Consider the following 17,078-nt stretch of genomic DNA (forward strand, 5'->3'; position numbering starts at 1 on the left):
AATGTATTGGATAATTTATTGGTGATTAATAATTTGATCAGCTTTCCCTAAATATGCTGTTACTCTGCTCTGATGCAGTCACGTAGGATTACCATAGTTTGCTTAGACCACTGTCTCTCATGCTGACCGATAATGTCTTATTGTTTCCTTATATTCCCTGTATCTGTAACCATCTGTTGTCTGTTCTCTTATCCTTAGATTGTAAGTTCTTTGGAGCAGGGACTGTCTTTTTGTTCTGTGTTTGTACAGTACCTAACACACTGAGGACTTGATCCATGACTGGGATTTCTAGGTGCTATGATAATACAGATAATAAATAATAATAATTTTGGAAGAGAGTGTTGTTGAGAGGGAACTGGGAATCAGGACTTGTGGGCTCTATATACTGCTTTGCCCCAAACTCACTGAGATACCTTGGACTAGTCATTTAGGGTATGTCTACATTGCTGCTGGGAGCATGCCTCCCAGCCCGGGTAGACAGATGCACTATCTCTGTTGGAGGTAGCATGCTGAAAACAGCAGTGCTCATGCTCAAATAAATTGGTTAGTCTCTAAGGTGCCACAAGTACTCCTTTTCTTTTTTCAGTGTGGATCTTGTGGCAGAGGCTAGCTGCCTGAGTAAAAGCCCACCTGAGCCCCTGGCTCCATACTCAGGTGGCTAGCCCCAGCTGCCCCCTGTGCAGCATCATCCACACTGCTGTTTTTAGTAGAACTAGTGCAGGTCGGTCTATCTGGGTGGGGAGGCACTGTCCAAGTTGTAGTGAGGACATACCCTTAGTGCTGCTTTCATCCTCTAGCCTCCCCTCCACATCTTGCTTTTCAACTCTTCTATAGATTAACCCCAAACTGTTTTTAAATTAATAGTTCCAGTTTATTTTCAATGATAATATCCATAATAAACTTTGTCTAACCTCACCCTGTCTCCCTGCCTGAAAGCAGCTTTGGGAGGCTGTTCTGCAATGTTGGAGCAGAAGACCAGAGAACAGACCGTTCTGGGCAGAGATCTTGCCATAATGAGAAGGATTCTCCTACCTGCCTTCATGCTCCAAATCTCAACAGCTTTTGGGCAGGGGGCAGCCAGCAACAGTCTTAGCAGCTTAGAGGAGGGGAGTAGCAGTTCCCAAAACATTGGACGGAGTCGGGAGACAGCTTATGTCTGAACATCTTAAGGGAGGCGGACAGTGCAAGTCCCAGCAACAGTGGCAGGGTGGGAGGGAAGATGCTGACAAGTGACGAGCTTACTTACAGAGAAACAGACTCCTGCTGAGGGCATTGGCATAGGAAGTGTGTGAAACTACAGTCCTCTGCTACTGAGAGGATCAGATTGTCTATAACCTTTCATTTGTCCAGAGACTCTGGAACTTGAAACAGTTGTATTCCCGTCATCACTCAGATAAGAATGGTTATCCAGGAAGGGGAGGTGCTCCTGTCTACTGTTGCAAGGGGAGTGCAAAGAGTCACTCATATGAGACAGTAATAATAATTTTGTTTTGGAAAGGCCAGGCTTTGCTGAAAGACAGAGAGAGAATGAGTTCTTCTTTAAGTGTTTGCTCATGTCGATTCCATTCTAGGTGTGTGCGTGCCCATGTGCACAGTCATCGGAGATTTTTGCCTTTGCGGTATCCATAGGGTCGGCTGTAGCACCCCTTTGAGTGCCGCACTCATGAGTTGCTATATTAGGTGCCGCCGACCCTACGCCCTCTCAGTTCTTTCTTACCACCCGTGACGGTTGGTCAGAGCGCATTGTCTTGCATGGCAAGAGTGTTAGCAGTTCTTACAGTCCAACTTTCTGTCTCCTTTGTTTTTAGTTGATAGGTACTTAGACCATTAAGTTAAGTGTTAGACTAGTAGTTTAGGAGTTAGAGTCCCGGCTGGGACTTCGCCTCGGAGCGGGGCATGTCCTGTTCCCTAGGCTTTAAGCGATGCTCATCATGCAGCCAGCTGATGCCCATTAGTGACCCCTGCAATAGCTGTTCAGAGTATTTGGGGAGAGTCCCACAGAAAGGAGAAGAGCAGGATCTGCAAAAACTTCCACCATAGAACTCAAAAGGAGCAGGATATCAGCTTGAGGGCCCTCTTCACGGAGGCTACGCTTCGTCCTACCTCAGAGCCCTTTCAATCGGATTCCTCACCTGGCACTTCAGCATCGGCGTGCAGCACACCACCGGCACCTGAATCCACCAGGCACCGTTCCCCCTCTCGGTACCTAAAAAGTGGTCGAAGTTGACTAAGCCCGCCAGCACCACCGAGAAAGGGGCCAGGCCACGTGCCCGCTCCTGATCAGCTCAGGGGTACTACTGCTGTCGGACCCCCAGCCAACCAGGGACCCACCTCCAACTCCTGGGAGTGGCGGGGGGTCCCAGCCCCTAGTAGGGTCATCTGTGCCCAAAGCAGACCCGGCAGCCAAAGAGCAAGTAGGCCAGCCGGCATCGCAGATGCCAAGCCAGGCAATGGACCCAGCTAAGGACCCAGCATCTACGGGCAAGCTGGTTATGGGACCACCCTCTAAAGCAGTGGAGCGTCCCAGGTCCCTGGACCACAGTGGTTGGTCCCCATCAAAGTGGCCCTGGACCCTAGCACCACAGTCTCTGTCTCCAGTTAGAAGACACAGGTCCCTGATACCAAGGTCTCCACCTACAAGGCACGAGACATCTGAGTCACGATGCCGATCCCCATACTCACGGTACCGTCGAGCCTCCCACCGGAGTTCATCACGGCAAAGATCACCATCACTTGGGCAATCTCCCAGCATCAATCCCCCCGGTGCGGGATTGTTCCAGGTCGCTGCACCAGTCTCCAGCTTCCCAGTACTGCTCTTCGGGCAGGCATCCTCCTTACCCTCTTTGCCCTCTCCTTACCGGTTGCCGACAAGGGTCAGTCAGCAGACTCTGGCATCTACAGCGGTGGCAGCATGGAGGCAGGGGCAGTGGCCTGCTCAGTGGTGGTACTGGAACCTGTGGGGTGTTCCTCCCAGACCGCATCAGACAAGCTGCCCCCAACACAGCCAGCACTGGAGTCGGAGCATGATGCCGAATCTGACGTGGGGGGCAACACAGCAGGCCCCGACACCCAAGGAGCCATCTCTAGATGAGTACAGGGAAACTGCCCCTCCCCTGCAGTGCAGTTGTCTTCGTCATCTCCGGACGAAGCAGTGGTGGGCCCCTCGCAAATGAGCAGCCCCCCAACGACTTCAAGGAGCACCAAGCTCTGCTTAAAAGGGTGGCTGCCAGGCTGAACTTGGAGGTCGAGGAGCTAGCGGAGGAGTCTGATGAGTCATGTTACACCCTTTTCCACCCCGACCTGGGTCACATTGCCCGTCGACCCAGGGTCCTTAAAATTGCCAAGTCTGTGTGGCAGACCCCCTCTTCCATTCCGCCTACCTCCAAGAAGGCGGAAAAGAAGTACTATGTCCCAGCAAAGGGATTTGATTACCTGTATACCGACCCTCCAGCGGGGTCCCTGGTCACGTCTGCCATCAATTAAAGGAACAGGCGAGCGGCATACCGAAAAATGAAGATGCTAAGAGGCTGGACTTGTTTGGCAGGAAAATTTATTCGACAGCTAGCCTGCAATTTTCGGGTGTCTAACTATCAGGCCCTGCTAGGCCTTGTAGGACTCCGTCGGCAAGTTGTAGAAGGGCCTTCCACAGGACCGAGCCCAGGAGTTTGTCACATTGGTGGAAGAGGGCAAAAGCAGGGCGAGAGGCGCCCTTCAGATGGCATGGGATGGCACAGTCTCAGCGGCCAGGGTAGTCGCCTTTGTGGTGGTCATGAGGCACAGCTCCTGGTTGCAGTCCTCCAGGCTGTCCCAGGAGATCCAGACTACCTTTCCGGACCTCCGTTTGAGGGAGCAGGGCTGTTCTCAGAACTGACCGATGGGTGACTCCACGACCTTAAAGATTCCCGTGCCACACTCCGTTCCTTGGGCCTACACACTCCTCAGCAGGCTAGAAAGCCGTTCTGTCCCACGCCTCCTCTGCCACCGTCAAGGTCCTGGGGTGTTACCTCCCCCCACCCCACTCTCCTGCTGGTAATAGCTTATCTATTAATAGCTTATCTATTACCAGCAGGAGAGTGGGGTGGGGGGAGGTATTTTTTCATGCTTTGTGTGTATAAAAAGATCTTCTACACTTTCCACAGTATGCATCCGATGAAGTGAGCTGTAGCTCACGAAAGCTTATGCTCAAATAAATTGGTTAGTCTCTAAGGTGCCACAAGTACTCCTTTTCTTTTTGCGAATACAGACTAACACGGCTGTTACTCTGAAACCTACAGGAAGAAGGACAGAGATAAAGGGTTTAAGCGGTGGCACCCTTTCTTCCCATTCCTCTGCCCAGCCTGGTTCTTCCAGAAGCCATGGAAGCCAGAAGCAGATGTTTTGCGGGTGCACGTGAGGACGGTGCCCCAGTCACTTCTCAGGATCCACCCCCCTGCTCTTTCCTCAGCCGCCTGCGCTCCTTCCAGTCGGCCTGATCGTGGCTGACCTCAGACCATTGGGTGCTCGACATAATATCTTCAGGCTACACCCTGCGGTTCATGACCGACCCTCCCTCCAACCCCTTTTCCCTGTCCCTCTTCAGGGACCCTTCTCATGAGCAGCTACTCATTCACAAGATCAAGAACCTCCTGCTCCTGGGGGCAGCGGAGGAGGTCCTTCCAGACATGAAAGGGAAAGGGCTCTACTCTCACTATTTCCTAATCCCAAAAGCAAAAGGGGACGTCAGACCCATTCTGAACCTGCGCCGCCTCAGCAAGTCTCTCAAGAAGTTAAAGTTTTGCATGGTCTCTCTGGCTTCTATTATTCCCTTCCTGGATCCGGGACACTGGTACTCCACCCTTGACCTGAAGGACGCATATTTTCATTTTCCCAAGGCACAGGCATTTCCTCCGTTTTGTATTGGGCCACCGCTATTTTCAATTAACAGTGCTGCCCTTAGGTCTCTCATCAGCTCCGAGAGTATTTACAAAGTGCATAGCGCCAGTGGCCACTTACCTGAGGTGCCGAGGGGTGCAAATTTATCCATACCTAGACAACTGGCTAATAAAGGGTTGGTCCCAGGATCAGGTGCAGCGGCATCTCGATCTGGTTTACTCCACCTTTCGCGACCTGGGGCTGTTAATAAGCGAGAAAAAATCTACCTTAATTCAGTGCAACACACAGAGTTCATTGGAGTGGTCCTCAACTCTACTCAGGCCAGAGCCTTCCTCCCCGAGGCTCGGTTGTAAGCCATGGCGGTCCTGATCTTGTGCATGCAAACCCTCCCTCTCACCACCGCTCACATGTGCCTTGTTGGGCCACATGGCAGCCTACACTTATGTGGTCCAGCACACGCAGCTCCACCTCAGTGCCCTTCAGATGTGGCTGGTGTCAGTCTATGTCCCCAGCAGACACAGCATGGACCATGTGAGAGTCAGGGTCCCAGACCACATACTGTCATCACCCACATCGTGGTAGAATCCTGCATCGGTGTTGGAGGAGGTTCCCTTCCCTCCATCCCTGTCAGTGACCCTTGTCTCCAGTGCCTCGGACCCTGGGGTGGGGAGCCCACCTGGCCAATTTCAGCATGCAAGGTCATTGGTCAAGTCATGATCACTTCCTACCCATCAACGTCAGGGAGCTCAGAGCACTTCACCTGGCCTGCCAAGCCTTCCTACCTCACATAAAAAAACAGAGTGGTACAGGTCCTGACAGACAACACAGCACCTATGTGCTATATCAACAAGCAAGGCTGGGCCAGATCATCTGCCCTTTGCCAGGAAGCCCTCAGGCTATGGAACTTCTATGTGCAATGCGGCATCCATCTCGTAGCTGCGCAGCTCCCCATGGCCAGGAATGCTTTGGTAGATGGCCTCAGCAGGACATTCTTATCTCTCCACAAGTGGTCCCTCCTTCCGGAAATGATCAGCTTAATCTTCCGGTGGTGGGGGACTCCCTGGGTGGACCTGTTCACAGCCAGGCAGAAGAGGAAATACCACATTTTCTGCTTGATTCGGGGGATCAACAGAGGCTCCCTGTCAGACACTTTTCTGCTCCCGTGGTCGGGGGCTCCATTGTATCCTTCCCTCCAGTACCACTAATTCACAGAGTACTCATGAAAATCAAGCAGGACTGGGCAAACAGTGCCGACTTGGCTGCGCCATCACAGGTTTGGCACACTGCTGGACCTCTCGGTGGCTGCTCTGTTACAGCTGCCGTTCAGGCCGGACCTGCTCTCCTAAAACCACAGCAGTCTTCTGCATCCGAAGCTGGTGGCACTGCACCTGGCGGCTTGGCTGCTGCATTGTTAAATGCGGAGAACATAAGAACATAAAAATGGCCCTACTGGGTCAGACCAAAGGTCCATCTAGCCCAGTATCCTGTCTTCTGATAGTGGCCAGTGCCAGGTGCCCCAGAGGGAATGAACAGAACACGTAATCATCAAATGATCCATCCCCTGTTGCTCATTCCCAGCTTCTGGCAAACAGAGGCAGCAGTGTTTGGCCGCTGTCCAGCGGGTCCTGTTGGGCAGCAGAAAGCCCTCCACCAGAGCGACCTACCTGGCCAAATGGAAGCAGTTTGCTTGTTGGACCTGGGATAAAGGCATTCAGCCTGAGCAAGCCTCGCTGCAGTTAATCCTGGATTACCTGCTGCATCTCAAGATCCAAGGCCTGTTCCTTGGGTCCACTTGGCCACTATTTCAGCCTTCCGTCCGCCGCTCAAAGGTAGGTCAGTTTTCGCCCAGGACATGACGCTAGGTTCCTCAAGGGCCTTGAGCACCTCTACCCATACGGCAGGAACCCTGTCCTGGCACATGGGACCCACGCTTCGAGCCCCTGGCTTCCTGCTCTCTCCTTCTTCTTTCCTGGAAGTTTGTATTCCTAATTGCAATAACTTTCCGCCGCCAGGTCTCTGAGATTAGGGTGCTTACATCGGAACCGCTCTATACGGTCTTTTACAAAGACAAGGTCCCGCTGCAGCCACACCCAGCTTTCCTGCCCAAAGTGGTCTCGCAGTTTCATACGGGCCAGGACATTTATTTGCCTGTCTTTTTTCCAAAGCCGCATAAGGAGGAGGAGAAGGAACATAGATTGCATTCCCTAGATGTCAGGAGGGCACTAGCTTTGAAAGGACCAAGCCATTCCACAAGTAGACGCAATTGTTCGTCGCAGTGGTCGACAGGATCGACAGGATGAAAGGTCATCCAGTGTCCACTCAAAGAATTTCTTCTTGGATCACTGCATTCGCTGCTGCTACGATCAGGCGAAGGTGCCCCCTCCAGTGATTTTAACTGCCTACTCAACCAGGGCGCAAGCCTCTTCAGTAGCTTTCCTAGTTCAGGTGCCTATCCAGAACGTCTGTAGGGCGGCCACCTGGTCATCCGTGCACACATTTACATCCTGTTACGCAATTACCCAGCAGACGTGGGACGATGCTGGCTTCGGTAGAGCAGTACTGCAAGCCACTAGACTGTGAACTCCGAGCCCACCTCCAAGGATACTGCTCGTGAGTCTCCATTACCAGCCTTCCTGCCCCTCTGTCGGAGATGCCAGCAAGAAGGAACTGAGAGGGCGTAGGGTTAGCAGTGCCTAATATACCAATGCATGAGCTCGGCACTCAAGGAGGCACTACAGCCGACCCTACAGATACCACTAAGGCAAAAATCTCCAACGACTGTGCACGTGGGCATGCACTCACCTAGAACGGAATGGACATGAGAAACACATCTTAAAGAACAACAGTTACGAAAAGATAGGTACTCATTTTTTTATTAATTTCTGGTAAAGATATCTAAAGACCTCAACGCTTGTCGCTGCTCCACACACGCATGTCTGCAAAGTGTAAAAAGTTGTGCAATCAAGGGCTCAGTACTAAAAATCTGTTCTATCAGAACTCTGTAATCCCTTGATAATGCTGTGGACCTTTTATATCCTCATGGCCACTGTACTGGAAATGGCATTTCAAATAGGGGCAGGAATTAATTTGAAGTGACCATCATAATGTCCAAGCTCAAGACTGCTGAATACCACCATCGGGAAAAGGCAGCTACTGAGTTCATTTTGCAAGTGTAAGTTATTCCAGCCCCAAGGTAGAATAATTTGCTGCACAGATGGGTAGGCAAAAGGAAGCTGTGCAGTACATGGGTTTGTAAACATCTGTCAGCCACATCAGCTATCCAGATACAAAATCTAGCACTTCAGGCAGCATGTGAGTAAGTGACATTCAACAGAGGACTTACATGAAATTCAGTGTAGACAGAAGCAAGGCAATACATATTGGAAGTGAATAATTAAACTAATAAATCTTATTCCTCCTCCCATGCAGAAAGAGAAGTTACTTCACTCCTCAGCCTTCTTCCTATTGCCAAAGTTAAGACTGTCGCTCATTATACTTAACCCATGCCACCCCCATAGAAGCCAAAATTAGCCCATGCACCACCCACGAGACCTCTTCCCCTCATACTAGATGATATGTCATTCATGAGACTGACCACCCATATGATAGGTGATGTACATCACCCATAAACCTTACTCCTCCCCACATTCTGATAAGGTGCGGCTATGCCCTTTGTTACACCCCTTCAAATGAACAGTTCAGATGCAGGCAGTACTTAGATGGGCTCTAGCACAAATACATATGTGCCACTATATTAAAACATCTACAGCAAATTACAAATGTTTAAATTTGGTGTTTGTGCCCCCCTAATTTGTGGGGACAGTGTTGAGTTCTGAATGGCACATTTGCAAGAATATAACAGCTTCCATTTTTCCCAGCTGTTGTATTTACTTTCTAATGCAGTGCAAACATCTGCTTTAAAAGCTTGTCAACCGTTTGAAAGGCAATTTACTACTAGCCAAAAGTTTCAAATACATAACGTGGAGATGAAAGTGAGCTTTCACCTTACATAGTCCATTTTATCCTGTTGATCTGCATTTTGCTGCCATTGAAATAAATAATTTATTACCGTTTATTTCAACAGAGGAAAAGTAAAACTGTTTGCAGTGTGATGTGTGGGTAATATTAAGAATAGGCACATTGTATACAGTTGTCATTAATTAACCTGGAGCTATCATTCTGAATGTATCTTCTCCCGAGTAAGTGGTGACATATGTACTGTAGATAATTCTTTCCCAGAGAAAGAGCCAGACTTTGATACTTGAGGTTAGTAGCTTCTCACTCTGAGTAGTTCCATTAATTTCATTGGACCACTGGTGGAGTAAGATACTATTGCATGTCAGAGAGGCTTTCAGAATCAGGCCCAAACTGATTAAAAGATTGAATTTGGAGGGGATATTGAGTATCTGAAATAATGGAAAAATTAAAACAACGCCAGAACAACTGTGAAACTCCATTTTTCTGCTTGCCAATTTACAGTGAGGAAAATAGAGATTTTAAAACTACACTAGGTGGTTACAGTTTTGTAAATGGGAAGGGCTCATATCTTTCCCCTTATAAAATCAGTGAATAAATGTAGTGTTTATGCTGGATTTGAGACCAGCTCATTCACTGCAGGCTCTGTGCAAACTTCCCCAGGCAGTTCTGACACGATACTTGCACTCTGACCTGTGGTACCCCCCTGCCAGTCTAACCTGGGGTTCCTTTCAGAGGGAACTGCCAGTTCTGTGGTGATTTTATGATGTGCAGATATGGTGAAACAATTAACTAATTTTCACTGTTGACTTACGCAAGGAAAGTGTGCACTGGACAGCTAACAAAACTCAATAACCCTCCCTCTTGTCTTATATCGGGCTGGGACAAGTGATCATGGAAATTTTCTTCCTAAATACTTCATCCTTTGAATTTATAGTTCAGAAAGTGAACAGTGGACCAGCAGACAATGCTGCACTTAAGGATTTATTTACTCTATACGCTTGACAAAAGTAAGATAGGGTGGTTGTGTCACTCAGCCTGATTAGGCAGAATATAGCCAGGTTTGTACTGGTTCATTTAGCTCCAGCCATAACTGATATGTACTTCATCAGCAGAGAGCAATCAGTTAATTATGCTCAAGTGATAAGGTGTATTAAATTTGAATAGGATCATGTTTGTTTCTACTCAGTGTGTCGACTTGTGAGGAGATCATAGTGAAGGGAGATCATAGTGAAGGAAACAAATTGCCCTACTTACTAGAAAATGTAGCATTCAAAACTAATTTGTAAGTCATTTACAGTGTCAGAACTAATTTTCAAATATATTGGCATCAGATGTTCTTTTAATTAATTGTGGATGGAAGGTGATTGTTCATTTGGGTCATGTTTTCAAAGGCATGTGTGTCAGGTGAACCATGCAAAATGCCACACCCCATGAATAAGTATTTGCAAGACTTTTTGTTAGTGTTCCGTATCTATATCCTGCTTGTGTGTGGGTGTAAGGGTGAGAGAATAGACCTATCTCTTAGCCAGTAATATGCAAACAATAGATATAACCTGTGACACAAGTAGATCGAGAGAGTTTATAGCAAATCGTGTTTCAGTCTGCTGAAACAGCTGCATGCATATTTCAATTCATATGTATGTCCTGGGACTGGGACCCCAGGAGTGACTTCTCAATCATATATACCTTAATTTTCCCCCAAATGAAGCAAAAAAGCTAGACAACTCTGAGAACTGTACCCAGGCCAGACTCAGTGTTGGCAACTCTCACGATTTTATCACAAGTCTCATGATATTCTGGGATTTTTCTTAAGGCCCAAACTGCTGGAATCCAGATATTGCATGGGAATCTCAGTTTAAACAACAACAACAAAAAAGTCTGAATGTAGCCCTCTTGGTTGCAAAGCAAAATGTGAAAGTATGACCTGACTGTACCCTCAAACCTGAGTAACCCAAAGGCAAATATAAAGAACTCTAAATTAATTATATTTTTAAAAACTATCATTATTTTTAAGCTAGTCCCATAATCTGTAGAGCGAGATAATGCAGACTGGTTCACAATTTTGGAGCAGTTAGTGCCCACTACAGTTTATTAGAAAATGATGCTCCATATACTTGCTGAAGAGGGAGGTGCTGGTGAAGGAAGGAGTGAAAGCTCCATTGCCAATGGAAATTAGTATTCATGGTTTCTAAATTAGGAGGTGGCTCTCTGGAGCCTGAGACACAAAAACTCATCAAAAACTTTGTGTGCAGAACTACAAAAATCTGAATATTTGTAATATTTGAAATTTCCTTAACAGCCAAGTGTTTGATTAAAAGCTGTTTGCGCTTTTAGAAATGTACCAAATCCTTGGCAAAGTGTTGTTTTCTATCACATAATGCTGTCTCTGAGCTTACATAATGTAGTTCTTAAGCATGTTAAAATGTGATTGGTTGCTATAGAATAAAATATTCATACCAACGTAAGAGAGAGAGAAATGAGTTATAGGCTCTGCTGTGATGCAAGTTCTGTTCTACTGACAACATGAAGCAGCAAAAAAGGCTCTTCAATAGAAAGGCAGCTTATGCGTCCTTGGGAATGAATTTTTATAGTGAGGAATGTCTTTGGGAGCTTTTCCTCCAGCACCCAAGAAAGAGACTCTGAAGCGCTAGCATTGCTGGAAAAATGCATCCCTACTCCCACAATTCCCATCACTGGATTTTGGGACCAAATAAAATGGTATCAATAGTTAGACCTGGGCTCTGTTCCTGGCTTTGTCACTGAACTGCTTTGTAACCTTATTGGTATGTCCACAGTGCAATCACAGGGTGTGATTGCCGCTCATATAGACATACCCTAGCTAGCTTCAGTCGAGCTAGCTCAGGTACCAGTAGCATTGAAGTTACAGCAGTACAGGCGTCAGCGCAGGCTAGCTTCACTAATATTTACCCAGAGTTGTGGGCGGGCATTTACAGCTTCACTGCTCTGGTACCCAAACTGGCTAGTTTAAAGCTAGCCCGGGTTTGTCTACATGAGCAGTAGTCACACCCTGAATCACATACCCTCTGTTCCTCAGTTAACCCGTCTGTGAAATGGGATAATGCTGGCCTCCCTCACAGGCCTGCGGGGAGGTAAATTGATATGTGGAAAGCACTTTACAAGTCTCAAATGATCTGTGATGTAGAAGCGCAGAGTTGCCTTGTTGTTGTGACACTTATTTATTCTCAATGGACTCCCCAGAATATCATTCTTCAATCAGTTAGCCCAGCTGAAAAATTTTATTATCTGCAGCTCAGTTCTGGAGTGGCAATTTTAGCTTGCTGTGTCAGTCCCCTCATTAGCGTACATGACTGGAAGGATGAGGGGGTTGGTTCTAGTTTAAGTGATAACTAGAGTCCTCTTCCTTCAACTTTGTTTGGTTTTGTCACCCAGGTAATTCAAAAATACTAGTTATAGCTAATTTTATTTTAAGAAAATGGCTGATTCAGCCAGTTCCATACATATTGCTAACATAAATACTTGTATTCGGATAAATTACTCCATGGGAATAGAGGACATTACTCAGTGCTTTCCTCAGACACTCCAGGAGTTGTTTCAGTTCCAGTGTGACTTGAACACCTGTACTTTAAAATGTTCATACCAGATTCTGGCTCATGAAAGCCATAGTGTTTTAGAAGAAACCCTCCCAAATTAGCAATGTATATAATATCTGAAAGGAAAAGCTGTAGTCTCCGTCTTACTAGTCAGTCCATGAAGAAGCTGTATATCTGTACTTCCTAACAGCATTGTATTAGCTGAGGCAGGTGTCAGTTAAACTGAACCCAAAACTGGCAGCTCTCCCCAACTGAAGGGATGCATGTAGCTTTTACCCAGGTAAGTAGGGACAGACCACCAACACACACACCAGGTACTGAGGGCACAGCCTTCTTGTAGAGAAGGTTGAGTCTGTCCTGTAATGGCGCCATTTGGCTTTCACTGAGGAGAGTTGAGCTTCTTTGCTGATTATGGCCAGGAGCTTCACTAGGGTGTGCATTTTGCCTTCCTGCTTTATTATTTTTGTACCAACATAGATTGGGACTTGAAATCTCAAAGAAACGCTCATGTGTTATATGATATGGTTTTGGAGATTTAGTAGATGGCACTCTTCCCTCTCAGTCAGTATTGAACGATTGCCCCAGGATTGGTAGTAGGGTAAATTCTGCTCAAGGAGGTTCCATCTTTCGAATTAGGCTTAATACTAAAAGCCTGACTACTGTACTTGCAACCATTACATATCCAGTGGCCCCTTTTCCTAAAAAGTAGGGGTGTATCAATCTTGATATCCTGGCTGAATGCAAACTTGGGTGATTCCATATTGCCTCCGAAAGATTTCCCTTGTATTTTCAAGTGCTTGCTTTAAGATCCCCTGATGAAAGATGCTATAGAGTTATGAGGAATTATTATTGCTGCTGTTCATGTTTCAGGATCAACAAAGTTCCTGTCATTCCTTCCCCAGTGGTTTTTAGTGTTTGCATTAATTGAACTATTGTCTTTATCCTGGGTAATTGAAAAGTAGCTTGACATATGCATGTTATGGGAAAGCACAGTGACGGATTAGCCTTTCCCAAGCCTCACCATGTGCTCCTAGCATCAAATTTTCAAATAATTTTTGGCTATCTACTTGTTCCAAGTGATTTGTAGTACTGGGATTCATCTTTTTTCATTTAATGAAACATGTTGTTTGACTTAGCCTTGGTCAGTTATTACAGGCTGGTTTGCAGTGTGGTAGTTCTCTGGGGACTCAGCTCATAGCTACTCATTGGCCTAGAAGAAATGATTTAATGATTTTCCACATTCTCTGTGTGTATTTGGTTTTAGGGCTAGTAGATATTTTACAAATGTGAGTCAAGTTCTTTGTTGGTGGCATTTTACGAATTTTCACTCTGTCTAATCCCAACCAGACACTTTTTAGATTCATGTGTGTTGTGCCCCTTAGCATTTTAGGCTCTAATGTGTTTCCAGAAGATCGTAGGGCATTTTATCATCAAATGGTTTTTTTGCTTATTTTATTTATTTTGTTTTATTAAACTCAGGCTCATCCAATGCACTGGGTGCACATACAATCTCTACAAAAGCTACAAATAACGATGATAACTCAATACCCAACAATAAGGCTTTCCCAGATACCTCCTCCCCCGAAACAGAACCCCATCCCTCCCAGCAAAAGCCTGGGAGATGTAATAGGCTTTGCAGCCAAACTTGGAAAAAGCCTAGGAGAGCTAATAAGCCTTGCATTATTACCTGAAGAGAAGCCACTTGTGGCTCCGGCAAACCAATGGGGACAATTAATTCCATAACTGAGACCCCCACATTGTGAATGCCCTGCCTCCAACCCTTCCTGGATTAATAGTAATAATACCTAGTGCTTTATATTCCTAGATGTCCAAGTGCTTTACAAAGGTGGGTAAATATCATTATCTCCTTTATACAGAAGGGGAAACTGAGGCAAAGGGGCGAAATGACTTGCTGAAGTTCACATGCCAAATAAGTGGCAGAGTTGGGAACAGTACCTAAGTCTCTTGATTTAGGGCTTGTCTACGTGAACATTTATTTCACGGCAAGCTGGGGTGTAAATCTACCCTTCAGTAACCTGCTGCACACTTAGAAGCTGTTTGAATCCTGCTGACACACTAAAAGTTTGAGTGCCCTTTGATCTCGCCCACTTTGAAATGGGACTAGATCAAAGCACACTAAAGAACTGTTAATGCATGTCAGCAGGGTCCACATGGACAGTTAGTGTGCAGCAACCTAGTGGGGGAGAGATTTACACCCCAGCTGGCTGCAAACTAAATATTCCTGTAGACAAGCTCTCTGTCTTTGCTTTTGCCTTCACAAAAGTAGGGAGCTCTCAACTCAGGTGCCCCAGCTGATCACAAATACTGAAGTATCCCACAAGAAAAGGGGTGGTCTCTGAGGTAACAAGGACCCATCCAATTTAAGGTTAAAAGCAATACTTTGAGTGGCATCTGAAAATGAATTTGGAACTAGTGCAGATTACTAAGCATAGATGTGACTTTTAGGTAGCCATTTTCTACATCATCTGAAGTGTATGAGTAGTGGTAAAGATCAGCACTAGACAGAACACACTGAAGTGATCCATCCTCAAGGGGGCAAAGGCACGGGTCACGGTAGTGAGGTCTGCATCTGATACAAATCATCCCAGCTGTCTGAACAGGGATAAATGTCAAGTAGTCCGTTTTCTGGTTAGTTTTTTCTTTAAACAAACCTTGGGTGCCATTTTTCTAGAACTTTCTACTGATAATGTCATCTGTTGGGTATGGGAATAATTATACAAGAGTGAGTTGTGTAGAAAAGGATATAACGTATTTGGGCACACACATGATGCCAAGGAGGAGTTCAACATTGTTTGAAAAGGGATCATTTATTTTTCTGGGCAGTCATTAATTAAAATCCTTGGGACCGAATCACACGTTATAGGACAAAATATACAAACTAATGCAAAATAAAATGCATTTTCTTTCAGATGATGTCGATTCTGATGAACACCATCATTTTTGAGGATTGCAGAAACCAGTGGTCTGTGTCCAGACCACTGCTAGGGCTTATACTTCTCAATGAGAAGGTAAGTATTGCAGAAATGCTACCAGATTCATTCTGCACATGCTCACTGTTGTGTCTGCCGAGATGGTTGAAATAAAATCCTCTGCTGAGAAGCTTAAGTTTAATACTATTAAATCTTATTTTTGGTGTTGAAACTGAATTTTTTAAATTTAATTAATTTTCACAATGTATGCTGTTTGTTTACTTTTTGCATTTCCCTCAACTTGGGCAGCAAAGCTAGTCAATTTTTAATCAGTTGCTGCTTCTCATGCACTAGTCCAGTACAGTTGTGAATGGTGTTGGAAATGTTTGTGTTGTGAATGGTGCTGGAAATGTTTTGACTCCAGGCAAAAACAAAACTGAAAACCCTTCTTTTTGCTGATAATTTTAAACATCCCTGTTAATACTATGCATTGCCAAACGTAGTGGTGTTGATCAGTAACAAAACCTACATTTGGGTGACTAAACAAGCTGGTATTGTCCCTTTAAGCACAGTTTTAGGGGATGCTAGCTACAAAACAGAAGAGTGTTCAGATTTTGTCATGTTTGCTCTTTGCATTCACTGTATTTGCTCAGTAATTAACTTGTACCTTACTGAACATAAAGTTGCATTTGCTCATACACTTACAAAGATTTCAAGACTTTAACAAACTAAAATGTTCTTTGCCATGTCTGACCCTTAATGCACACCACTTTTTAGATAATTGAAAACTAGAAGTCACTTACAAAACTGCCAATCCTTGCACTGGGCATTAGACTAGGATAAATATAAAGCGACAGTTTCTAGTCCTCACAATCTCATAGATTTCTGTGACCCCTCCTGTAGGTTTTCCTAACCACTGGAAACATTACTCAAAGTATCACCCAAGTTTCACTGGAGAGATTTGGAGCCATATTTTCTCCTTCATGCCCAGCCTACAAATACCACACATACCAGTTATCGAAAGGAAAGCAGAGAACAGCCCAACAGCAGAACCTTGGCCCTCATGACGCTCTCCAGCCACCCCTTCCCTGACAGTAAGGCTCACTTTGGAGTGATGCTGCTATTGCCTACTTTTCTTCAGCTTCACACACATCCCCGGTAGCCTCTGGCAAGGAAGGGCAGGTGCTCTCCCGTTCTCACCCCCTCAGATCTTGCAGAGAGAGCCCATGCATTCAGGGATAGGGAACATGGCACAGAGCTATTGGCCACCCTTTCAAATTCCCCACCTCTTTTCCTTGCTATCTTGCTCCCTTCTACCCATGTTAGGGGGTGGAGGAGAGTATCCAGCACAGATGCTTTATAAGTGCTGGAGAGCTGCTCTCAGTGAGGATGAATGACCTAATTTATGTAATAGAAAAATCCAGCCACACCTTCACCCAACAACTCAAGCCCAACCTGCGGGTCACAAAAGTACAATTAACTTTTTTGTTAATTTCTGCAACTCTGATCTTCCAGGGTCCAGCCAGAAGTAGAAACCCTGCAAACACAAGTACTCTTACGTACCAGGTTTCAGAGTAACAGCTGTGTTAGTCTGTATTCGCAAAAAGAAAAGGAGTACTTGTGGCACCTTAGAGACTAACCAATTTATTTGAGCATAAGCTTTCGTGAACTACAGCTCACTTCATCGGATGCATACTGTGGAAAGTACAGAAGATCTTTTTATACA

At 45.8% G+C, this 17,078-nt stretch overlaps 1 protein-coding gene across 6 annotated transcripts in view; it reads left to right on the forward strand.

Annotated features, from left to right (window-relative positions):
- The window catches only part of RANBP17 (RAN binding protein 17), a 258,274-nt gene that overhangs the window by 230,440 nt on the left and 10,756 nt on the right, over positions 1-17,078 (forward strand). For all 6 annotated transcript variants that reach the window (XM_037906717.2, XM_043553023.1, XM_043553021.1 and 3 more), the window contains one exon: positions 15,353-15,451. In XM_037906717.2, coding sequence (XP_037762645.1) covers positions 15,353-15,451 — 99 coding nt within the window. The remainder of the gene's footprint in view (positions 1-15,352; positions 15,452-17,078) is intronic.

Source organism: Chelonia mydas, chromosome 8 (assembly GCF_015237465.2).
Source record: "Chelonia mydas isolate rCheMyd1 chromosome 8, rCheMyd1.pri.v2, whole genome shotgun sequence".
Taxonomy (NCBI): Eukaryota; Metazoa; Chordata; order Testudines; family Cheloniidae; genus Chelonia; species Chelonia mydas.